Below are 12,096 nucleotides of genomic sequence, written 5' to 3' on the forward strand. Positions count from 1 at the left end.
ATATGCAGGACTGCCATGTTTAAGTGACCAAGGCATAGTTGCAGGACACCGATTGTGGGACAGAGGTAAACCATGTGCATGTTTTATTGTTTTGTAATCGGTAGTTCCTGCCAAATTTAAGTGCTTAACGCTGTCACCTGTTGCAGCTTGTTTCGTGGAAAATGTAACTGGTTACATATAATTAGCTACTAAAAATAATTGCAGTGAGCATTACCAAGAAAACAAATGACTAATTAAAATGTAATTGGTTACAATTCATTATATGTAATTTATTAGGCACAATCAGCGATATGAAAATTTTGAAAACAATTTGAAAAACTCATATTCGCGGATAGTAAATACCCATTTCAATGACTCAATCAACTAGGGTAGTATTAGATTCATTATTTGACCCTTTCCGATATTAGCACACATTTAACTGTTTTTTAACATGTTAGCCAACCAAACTAGATTAAACTCCTCTTTCCTTATCTCTCTCTTGCTTTGTTCCTGCCGGTCATAAGTTCTTTTATAAGCCACACTAAGCATGCAGCTGCAGCAAAGCATCAGTAGTGATGGTGGTTAAGTTTCAGAATGTTTCCACCCGCACAAAGATGGACATTTCAATGTACCAACGATACAGCTTTATTATTTAAGCATGCCAAAACAGGTGTTGCGTGAATCGTGTAAACAGTAGGGTAATGTCAGAAGCATTGCACACGAGCTCACTACAGTACACTACATACACACAAGTTGGTTGCAAACTCCCCAGTTTTTAAGAACGCTCTTGGTACAAGAACATGGGTTGTACATGCATGGGGAGCAAGAACAGGTGCGCACCAAAACCAGGCTTGGTATACGGACACAGTAATTCCTGTACACTACAACATGAATATAAAATGAATGGACAACATAAAACATACTCTGGTACACTCCATAAGGCACTTGTCTAACGGCAACCCTTTGTATGTCACGCAACAAAAATAATTTGCATCTTGAATGCCTGCAGTGTATAAAGAAACACACATACACACATCTTCACTGGCCAGCTATACAATGCCATGCACATTAAAGGAAGCTACTTCAGCAAAACTTCTTGGTGGTGAGAAAACATCGGCACTGAAAAAACAACACATATACACTTCCACACAAATTACTGTATGATAGCGCAGCACTCCCGAACACATCAGGCGCGCTTGATTCGTTGCTCAAGTTTTACCTTTATTACTACCGACTGTCTTTATGACCATCGCTGGCCACGGCTGGAAGGCAGAACAGCTCCTTTATGCCACAATATGCAAACAAGAGCATCAGGACCAGCTGACAATGCTTGTCAAACATCTCTGTGCTAACAATATCTCTCATTATCATTTGGCAGCTTTAAAGCAGCATACTAATGTTAAAGCCTTCAAAGTTTGCATTGAGAAAAATGTGTGGAGTGGGAAGGTGGGAAATAAATCTAATCCTCCACACGCAGAACACACACACAGCGTACACTGCCACATTTTGGCTAAAACTATGCGCCACAAAGGCATTCGACAGGTGCGCATTCCCTTCACCATGCTTTCCACGAGACCATTGGTCTCGTTGATCCTGAGAGAAAGTAAGACAATAGCAATAAGATGAAAAAAGAAAAAGAAGCATGTAATAGCAAATTGTTAAGTACAAATACCAAGTGTGAGCATGACAAAAATGCTGATTTTTGTACACCAAGACCAATGCCCAATGTGGAGATAAGGTGCTGACTTTCAACATGTGTTGTTTCAACTCAATGTTTGTGCCAGCCACAGAATTCATGCAGAAAATCCCAACATAACAGAAGAATGAAACATTCAAAAATACAGGGTGTTTCAGTGAACACTTTCAATAACCCTTAAAGGTTGCCTGTGGCAGATGGCAGAATTCTTGTTCATGAGCTGGTCTACTCGAAGTGGAGGACACTACTTGTAAAAAAAATTTAAGTTCATAACGACTAATAAAAATCGCGAATGAACTTTTAAACTAATGAGATTATGGCCCATATTGCAATTTACAAATTATATCCATGGATTTCACATGGCGGATCCACTTGGAATGAATTCTCGGGATGACACCAGTTTTGATATTAATTCCTGAACTTTGCTGAGAAATACATTGGCGTTCCAGTTACTTCTGTGCTTGAATGCAAACATGATGTTTTCTTAAGAAAGTAATGGCAATGCCAATGCATTTCTCTGCAAAGTTCGGTAATTACCAACTTGACACTGTTGTCATCCTGAGAATTCGTTCCGAGTGCATCCACCTCACAAACTCCACGGCTAGAATTTGCAAGCTGCAATATGGGCCATGATGTTATTAGTTAGATTTAATTAGCGATTTTTGTTATTTAGTCGATTGCGCATTAAATTTTTTTGTGCAAGTAATTTCTGCCTCTTTGAGTAGACCAGCTCATGAAATGGGATTGTGCTATTTGCTACAGGCAAGCTTTAAAACATTTTGAAAGTGTTCGTTGAAACACCAAGTATATGTACAGGTTGATCACTCAGGCACATAAATACGTGATTAACAACTTCTGTTGGTGAAAAGAAGCGAAGTTCTCTAGCTCGTTCACACCAGTGGCACATTAACGCAGTTATTACAAGTCCTGCAATCTCTTGTGTCAAGAACCTTTCTTTGTCTTCTACTAAGCTTAATTATTTAAAGATGCTTTGACACTAACCCAATCAATAGGCTGTTTTTGTAAACATGTCAGCAAAACAACAGGGGTAGCACTTCAAAGAATCTCAGAAAAAAAATGCGGGCATCACTCTACCAAAGAAACATCAGTATACTTCGACGTTGCCATTAGCAAAATATGGAGCTTTTGGCAAGAAGGACGAAGGAGAATTTCGAATGCAATGTTACAGCGCGGCATGCAAGAACGCCTGGGTGAAATATTTTAGATCTGCTTTCGAAATAAATTGAGAACTTGTTCTCTCAAGTGACATGTTGGACAAGCTAAAGACCATTTTTTACAGCTTCTACACAAGAATGTTAGACAGAATTCTTGAGCCACAACTAAGAAAAATTACTGAATGTGAAGAGACGAGCAGAATACTTTTTGATAACACGTTATTCTCGGTGGCGGTGCCAGCAATTGTGCGACACCATTGGTAAGGTCGTATGTAAACTACCTGAAATTGGTTAAGCTTTAAGTTGAATTATTAACTCTATCCAAGATACAAGCACAGATGTATGTTCATTAGATACAGAAATGCAGATCCAAGCTACACATCAACATATTCATTCCCCAAATCTGTGGTGAAATAAAGAAGGTGGTCCAAGCAGCAGCATCTCAAAGTGTACAGGAAAGTTTTTTTTCCTGTGAAAATTATTCGGAAGCTGAGAAATGTGAAAAATTGCCAAAAATTTTACATTTCATACAACATTTATCACTCACATGCTTAAATATCACAACAATGTGCCTCATTTAATTTTTGCACATAACTGACCCGCTTAGCATTAAAGAGAACTGCTCAAGCCTGTGGATACAAATTACGTGTTGCCGAGCAAATGGCTTCCTGGTATTCCCTGAAGATTTCCTCAACTCCTCACATTACCATTTATCCCAGTACTTTACATGTCTTTCTGAAGTTGTACCAGTTACCGACAAAAGTTGCAATAACAAACACAAGTAGGGTCCAATACTTCTCTAAGCGGCGTACATTTACTAACATGCACATTTTGTTGATTCTGCTGCTGCAGCATCCATGGAAGGTTACAAATTGCGAGATTCTTGTACAGATGCTGCCACAGCCGAGAACTGTAGTACCTGGCATGGTGCTGGCATCTAAGTGCCCAGTTAAATGCACATTACTAGCCCTCTCGGCCCTGAATTTTCTTCTTTGGGCAGAGATTTCTCGCTTCTTGTTTAGTGCAAAAAAGCTTTCACAAGCATGATAGAAATAGAAGAATTTTAATTTTACCATTTTGAGCAAAGTTATAGATACGGTGCCAAGGGTCACCACCGGGTTTCAAAGGTTGCGAACCGGCACTTGATGTATTCTTAGAAAAACATACAGGTATCATACATATTATATTGTAGGGGCTGAAAAAGTTGGATTTTATTTCCGTCAAATGTATGTTGGCTCAGGTAACGTTGAAAGAAGAAAATATAACTGTACCAAAAAAAAACTTATCACAGGTGCTGAGACCTCCTGTCCCAAGTCGCCCCCCCCCCCCTCAAGCCGAGTTCTCAATATTCGTAGGCCAAGCTCCTTGAAGCAATCTTCACTTTCTTTTACATCTATTGAACAGGTTTGGCACAAGAGTTCAGTGAGTCTGTTTTTACTGGTGAATAACCCACATGTACCTGAATGTTCCATGGGGTTATATCACATTGTCAGGTAAATAACAGTCCCAAACAAGTAAACATGCTGAAAAACTACAAAAGTGCCCTCTACACTTCTAGATGCTCCAAGACACCCATGAATGAAATCAAGTTGGCTACTCATAATATCAATTTTACAACCACTGAGCCCTGCTGGCGTCAAATTCGCACACCGCAAAATGAGCTATTATGAGGGATGTTGCGAAAGTAAGTTTCGTCATTTATTTTCACATGGGAAATATAATGCAAAAAAAAAGTACACCATGGCATCATGAACTTTAGGACGTCACTTTGCACTATTTTTTCACGTAGTCGCCACCGACGTTGAGACATTTGTCTTAGTATGCAGTCAGTTTGAAGACACCACTCTGGTAAAACTCGGTGCCCTGCAATGCAAGGAATTGTCGCACAACTTGCTCCACCTCGGTGTTGTTTTCTAAGTGACGTCTTGAAAGTGCGTCTTTCAATGCAGGAAACAGCTGCTCATTCATACCGGATAACAGCAAGCACTTCCGTTGGTGACCACATTGTCAGCACACATCCGTTTGCCACCGTGATTTGTACTCGAATAACCATGGGCATGCCAGTCTGCTGCTACTCTCTTCTTCGGCACTCCGTGCAGGCCTCATCCTTCCTACGCTGACAGTGCTTCCGTCGTTGAGCCAGCAACGGGTGGAGATTCTTATGCTGATTGTTTGTTTCAACTGGTGTACCACCTTCTTTAAAAAAAACTTACTTTCAGAATGTACCTCGTATGCGAGTCGTAAAATCCACTTTTTTCAAATTTTTTTTTTAGCTGTTATTCCAAGATATTTTTATTGTACAGTGAAATCTTGAAGCCAGATGCCCCAAATGTACGGTGCTGATGACGTCCTTAAGTGAAAGGAACCACTGTTACTGCTACTACTATTATCTTAGTTTGATTTTTCCGCAGAAGAATGGTTGTCTTGCACCATTTCACCTGAATTTCTGGAAATTGCCTCAAGACTATACTGGCTTCACATGGAAAGCATAACTTTTTCTATTGACTTTGTTTCATGAATTGTGTCGGATGGTTTCTGTCATTCACAATGGACACCACAAGGGCCGAAAGGGCTAGAGAACAGTCGGCTGCACAACTCTTTAGAAATAAAAAGTCAGTTCTCTGTTAGCCTTGCATTGTCCGATGGCAATTAGCTATTTGCATGCGAAACACCTGCTTATGACTTTTTTTTTTTTTTTCAGAGCATTATATGTACTGTGATTGTCCCAATGAGCTCCACGAAAATGTCTGCACCATTGGCTCTGTGGCCATGCAGAATCGAGTGTTTAGAACTGCACCCCAAGTAGCTACCTCCTTATCAAAGACAGTGTGCACTGCTCAAAGGCAGCAGCCGTTCTGTTTGTATTGTGTGGGTAAGATAATTCAAAACAATTCTCACATTTTGAGGCTAAATTCAACAGTTAATGGAAGAAACAGGCCAACATGGTGGAAATAATGAGTATCGGGCATGTACAGCTGAAGGCCATGACATGCCCTCGTCTGCTAACACTTATAGCTTGTCTGAGCAGTGACAAAAACTTGTCTGAGCAGCGTTAAAAGTGTTTGTCACGTTTGCATACTTCATAAAAGTGTGCGCTTCTACCAAATACGTACTGCATGATTCACCAAAGCCCACAGGAAGACAGCTGAAGGATATGCGGTAGAACATTGGACGGGAATATCCAATAGTCTTGCCTAATGTTCTCATCTGCCACTGTAGTACCACATCCTGTCAAATGGAGTTTGGACACTACATTCTGCACATGTCATAGCTGTCCCTTAGTTTTCCAATACATATAGAAGACTTCATTTTCGCTCCATCAGTGCAGACATCTCTAGCTGCTATACATTCCAAGAATTTCCTAATTTTGTCCACAGTGATGTGAAGTTAACATTTTCACGACAAAAAACACCGAAGATATCCATAGAGAAATTTCCATACAGGAAAATAAACTCCAGTGGGCATCATGCACATATGACGTATACTAGATTATAAAGTGCAGTGGTCAATAGTGTTAAAAATGCCTATGCTGGCAACCTCTACAACCCACCTGTAACATAGTCGACAGGCGTAGGGACAAGCTTGCTTGTTCACACCCAATTTTTGTTCCTGTCTTGCTGAACCGATGCTTCTCACAGATGCTACTTTTGATTAGGAAACCTTGTACAATGTTGTGCGACGTAACATGATGGGCCTACAATTTCATGCAATACATGCTTCACAGTGCACACACGCAACAGTTTACCTCCACCTTATGGTGAGGCCAGCCGAGAAGACTACAAGTAGCACTGCTAGTAGTCATGCAACCATCTCAACTGCCCTAAAGAAATTTATGCATGCCCTTCTTCGTATTGTCGACACTTGCTGCTCGAGGCTACCCGAGGCACTGCCCTCAGTCAATGAGCATTGGTGTACTGCACACAGTGTCTCTGGCAGACTCGGGTAGTCTGGCACAACAAATTAAAAAGACATAACCAATGTGCCAAACGACTTTCAAGCATAAGCACTCGCAGTGGGTAAAGCAGGACAAATCATTGCACGCTCATCCTCAAACAACAGCAACGACAATTAAACAATGAGAATTTTAAAGCAAGAGGTTGCATAAATGTAACAATGACCATAGACAGACTAACAAGCCTGTTTCCGTTTGTCACCCACATTGGCTTACAGGAAGCCTTGTCTGATGCCCACAATCACCACTTTCCCCCGATGGAATGAGCCCTTTCATGAAAATATAAATTCCGCAACAACCTAGAAGTAATAGTCTAACCCACAAAGGAAGAATTTGACAGTGGCTCAGCTGAGAACTAGGAAGACTTGTTGGGCACAATACCAGAGTGTACATGAACTCTTTTCTTGGAACAGACAAAACTGGCAGGACTGTACTATTACCAAGGTAGGCAGTTGACACAACACGAGATGCATGCTCGTGATGAATGAAACATTAAAAAAGCATGGCTAAAACACAATGCATCTACATTGAAAACAGCAAATAGACATGCCTTGATGTTGTAAGCATTCTAGTTCTCGCATATCGCTTGAAGCAGGAAGAGTAGGGCATTGCTATACCAAGCGGAAGCAGTAGCAGAAGGTCTATACACTTTCGTAGCACTGTCACCACAGACAAAGAAATGACTCGACAAATTTACCTTTTGTGCAAACTAAGAACTCAAAATTAGCTGTATGATGTCCCACAGGTAAAAAGAAAATGTTTGTTATGCGCACATAAGGAACGAACAACACTTGTCTATAACATAATAAAGTTTCACTTTCTCCTCATCTGTACCGAGCTGTCAGAGACGACTTAATTGCAAGAGCAGAGAGTTTAAAAATGCGACGCCAAGAACTGTGTGTCTGTTCCAAATTGCTAGAAACATGAATCAAATGTCACCCTACTTAGGTGCCATAGCAGTGAATGACAGACAGTTTATGACTTTTTCAACATTTTTTCTACAGACACATACAGTGACCCGTGTTTCTGCATTAACACATTTAGCAGAAAACTTCATACCTACCTGCTTCACTTTCAATGAAATTATGCAACAACATAGGATCCCCCCCACCCCCCTAGTTTGGTATGCTTTGTGCAGCAAATCCCATCGCATGTTTGCTTGCCTGGTTCATCCTGAAAGAAGAAAGGAAACACTGCACACTTTGCTGTTCAATAAGCGAGCAGCTACAGAAACATGAGTTGGTTTTGCCACCTATCAGAGAACAAAATTTTGGAAAACCTAGGCAAGCGAAGATGCAAATTGTTTTGTTGAATGATGTCCCCAAAAACATGCAATCTATCTGCAATATGTCAAGTGTAGAAAAAGCAACAGTAAAGTGGGAAATATGCTTTTTAAGGTTGTTCTAAAAACACACAAGCTGTATGCACTGCGGTCCAAAGAGACATTATGACTAACCAAAAGAAAGCTTTCACACCATTATGCACATTTCTCTTTTTATCTCGTCGACCTCAAAGTTACAAACCGGTAAAATGGCTGTGACTCACACACTGCGAAGAGTACAGCAATGGATGGTGAAGGAAATAGCGCCCTCTGGTATCGGTGCACATGCAGGTCAACCCGCACCATCGGCTGCATGTCGGTCACCTGCAGAGCCTGATCCTTCTGGACTTGCCCCACAGTGGGTTCCTCCCAAGACAAGTTCGCATGCTATCTTTAACAGTACACCACATGCTCTGCACAAGACGTCCATTGCACATGTCAGACACAGTATGATATGAAGTAAAGTTACGTGCAATTCTGCACTGCATGTAGTGCAACAGTGTGCACATATGCGTGACAAGGAGCACAAATTTTGATGCCCCAAGAGTCTTGGAAACAACATGCTGAATTTCTCTCATGGCCTGGACTTACAGGCTCGACAGATACAATGCTTTCATAGCATGCGGCAGTAAGTGTGCTGGACTTTTCGCCTGCATCAGTCTACAGTACTGCAATTCCTTTTTGCGGCACCCATGGTATCTAATCGTTCACCCCCCAACTGTACAAGGTCCATACAGGCGGCACCATGCAGATATGCTCAATGTCCAAATGTCAGAGCAGGAGCAGCACTGCAGACGTGAAATGGTGCGAGTCATATCAGCAGGGCCGCCAGTCAGCGGGGCTGCAGCAGCAGGAAGTGCCCGCCGTGGTTGTTGAATGGGCCCTGTTGCAGTCATTCCGGTGACACGTCCGGGCTGTGAATCATCCGGAAGGCCTGTGAATGCGCACACACAAAGAACACAAGCAAGAATGTGATATACATATATATGTGTATATATATATATATACGTGATTTGGTCATTTGACACAGGCTGAATGGACCATTTTAAACAGCCAACTGATATGCTCTATCTGTGTGTTCATGTACACGTGGTTAAAAGCCTTAGCTCAACTAATAGACAGGGTGTCGCACATTGAGTCACCAAATTACTAAAGTTTCACACTGGTCTCGCTCCTATTGCACCATTTGTTATGGGATAACAATGCCCTAATGTCCTAGCACAATACAACGTCACTTGTACCAAGACTTCTTTTAACTTGTGAGTAATGTTACCTAACTGCAAAGTGCCTTTTGTGGAGCACTGCTGCCCTGGTTATTGTCCAATCCCCATGGTTATCGCTATGCCTCGAGGACACCCGGTGGCATTATCTCATCGAAGTGTCATGCCATAGCTGTGGGGACACTCGGCTGTCTTAATGTCCTCTGGTGTTTTTTCTGACAGTGGACAGCACAGTTACATGACACAAAGCTCGGTTCTCTGGAATGCCACCAGATAATGTTGCTCTCTGCGCATAACGGACGGTCGAGAAATGGTAGAACCCACATATTGCATCCACAGTCATAGGCAGCGACTATGAGAGAGCTCCGGAGCCCAAGCCTCCTCCGAAGTTTTCTGGTAGGGGCATCCCTGCACGCCCTTTGTCATTGCATTGCAAAAGCGCTCTCTTTCCCAAGCACATGTTCCATCACGTGAACTCCAACCAACCCTAGCATTGAGCACGTAGGCAGATAATGGCCATTAAGATAAAGCCGCCATCCTTTCCGGCTCACTGTTGCATGCTTTCTTTCGCAGCCACAGTGTATGGGTCACTCACTCATAGCTATTCAAATTTATACAGAACAACACAGCGATGACGACAGTGAAAACTTACCTTGAGCAGAGTCTTTCAATGCTTTTCTGATCACGAAACTCCACCCGCAGTTTCATACAGGGACAGAAGCTGCCTATAGGGTCGCTGCTGATAGCGTGGGGGCATTCCGTGCCCACACGCACCGCGCTCGGCTGAAACTCCTGTACTGGTTCAAAGCAACTGCTTATCTTTCATCAAACAGCTAACATTCTACTCCACTCATATTTCGCCTTACTTACAATGTGGTTATTGCATGTGCGCGTGAAAAAGCTACTTTGCTGACCTTTGCAAGATAACAAGGCTACGACGGAGGCAGTCGTGCCGACGCAGCAATATTAAATGTATGCGTCGTTGCAGCGCTGTTCCTTATCTCAGGCAGAGGAGCACGAGATTATTTATTTAAGAATAGGTCGTTTGCATGGGCTTCTGACACTGTGCAAGCCTAAGAAACTTGCCAACTACTCGCAAATTTAAGCCTTGCAGTGAGACTTAAAGCAGCGCCGATCACACTAGCTATCTGCTATGAGACCGTCTACGCCACGGGAGTTTGCTGCTGCGGCATTAAAGAACAGAAAAGCTACTAGATTTCCAGTGTTTACAGTTTATAACAGCTAACTTCGCTCTGCTGCAACCTATCGCAGAGAGCGTCAGCAACAATTCAAAGCGGGAACGGCGAAGCTTTCGCAAGGCGACGCCCGTGTGTCGCGTGAATACACGCTGATTTCTAACCTAGCCTCAACTCTGAGTTTGCAACCACCGTCTGTTCATTTCCAACACGTAACCTTGACAAGTTCATGTTACGTAGGCATTGCATGAGCAAAAGTGCGTCTCACTTCACATTCCCCAACTACACACGGCCACCTGTGCAGCTCTAATTCTCGCGTTGGTTGTGCTTTCAAAAATTTCTCGCTTTCTGGGATGAGTCTTGCTATCACCTCCACTTCAATTTGGCATGCTTCATAATGACAATCTGTGTTGCTTGGACGGACTACACTTGCATGGCATGAGATTGCGTAATGAAGACTGCACTGGGGAGATTTGATTAACTGAAATGAAGCGGTGTTTCATGTTACTGTAATCTAAACAAAAATCAGCACAAGTGTTCACGAGCATGACACTGCTGCACTGCCGATTTATTCAGAATGTGAAGCACATAACATGGGGCAAAATATCCAAAAACGTGTCAAGCTGGGGAGACACTAATGCCCATTGTGCCACAAGCTTCAGTATAATGGCACATTTCATTACACGTTTGTGAACATGACACTGCAGCACAAAAAAATTTACAGTAAACAAGGCAGGAATGCAAAATATATAATAGGATGGTAAGTACCTCAAAAAACACCAAGCTACGAAGTAGTTCTAATGAAGTAGTTTAAAAATAGAAAATTGAACATGGTTGACATAACAGTGAATGAAAAGAGGCAAATGCATTTTTTTACGATTATCTATCGCATTGAAAAAAAGCAGTGAAAAAAAAGAACTGCTGCTTGCTTTCATGGCCGAAACCGTTAAGGAAGCAATTCAGCACATCACTTTCTTGCCCCCACTGGCTGGTCATGTTGCGCGCTTACTTGCCCATGCAAGTTTGTTCTTTTCCCTTGTGAAGAAGTGCAGACGGCCTCTGAGAAAAAAAATTCACAATTTCTGTCGTGGTGCCTAGCACACCATCAGCCCTTCGAACAGCCAAGGAACAGCGCCGGGCAAGGACACAGCGCCTCTTTTCACAATTAGCTTATCGCTTCAAACAACGTCAGTGGTGTCAAAATCTTTTTCGTACACTCTGAAGTGTTGAGTCGAAGGTAAAGCCGCCAGCGTCATGTCGCGGTATTGCACGTTTCCACTTCACCCACTCATCGGCGTCACTAGACAAACAAAATAATGGTACTTTTTCGCTTGTACCTCTGTAGCCGAAGCGACAATGTGGTACAGATCACCAAATTATCTTTTGAAATGAGGAAAACCGACTGCCGATGCCGCCGGACTACTTGGGCACCTAGCCGTAGAATAAAGAACCAACTGAAGCAGCATGCAGCTTTCTTCTAGCCCCCAAATCGCGGCAGCGCTGGGAGCACCCAGCGCTGCCACGTGGCAGCTGTGGCAACATAGCAAGTTCTCCCAT

General features: G+C 42.5%; 1 protein-coding gene across 1 annotated transcript in view; it reads right to left on the reverse strand.

Moving 5' to 3' along the window:
- Positions 1-608: 608 nt before the first annotated feature.
- Positions 609-12,096, reverse strand: part of LOC142576558 (zinc finger FYVE domain-containing protein 21-like) — an 88,614-nt gene continuing 77,126 nt past the window's right edge. The window contains exon 6 of the mRNA XM_075686730.1: positions 609-9,057. Coding sequence (XP_075542845.1) covers positions 9,016-9,057 — 42 coding nt within the window. The 3' untranslated portion in view covers positions 609-9,015. The remainder of the gene's footprint in view (positions 9,058-12,096) is intronic.

This window comes from Dermacentor variabilis, chromosome 3 (genome assembly GCF_050947875.1).
Source record: "Dermacentor variabilis isolate Ectoservices chromosome 3, ASM5094787v1, whole genome shotgun sequence".
Lineage (NCBI taxonomy): Eukaryota > Metazoa > Arthropoda > Arachnida > Ixodida > Ixodidae > Dermacentor > Dermacentor variabilis.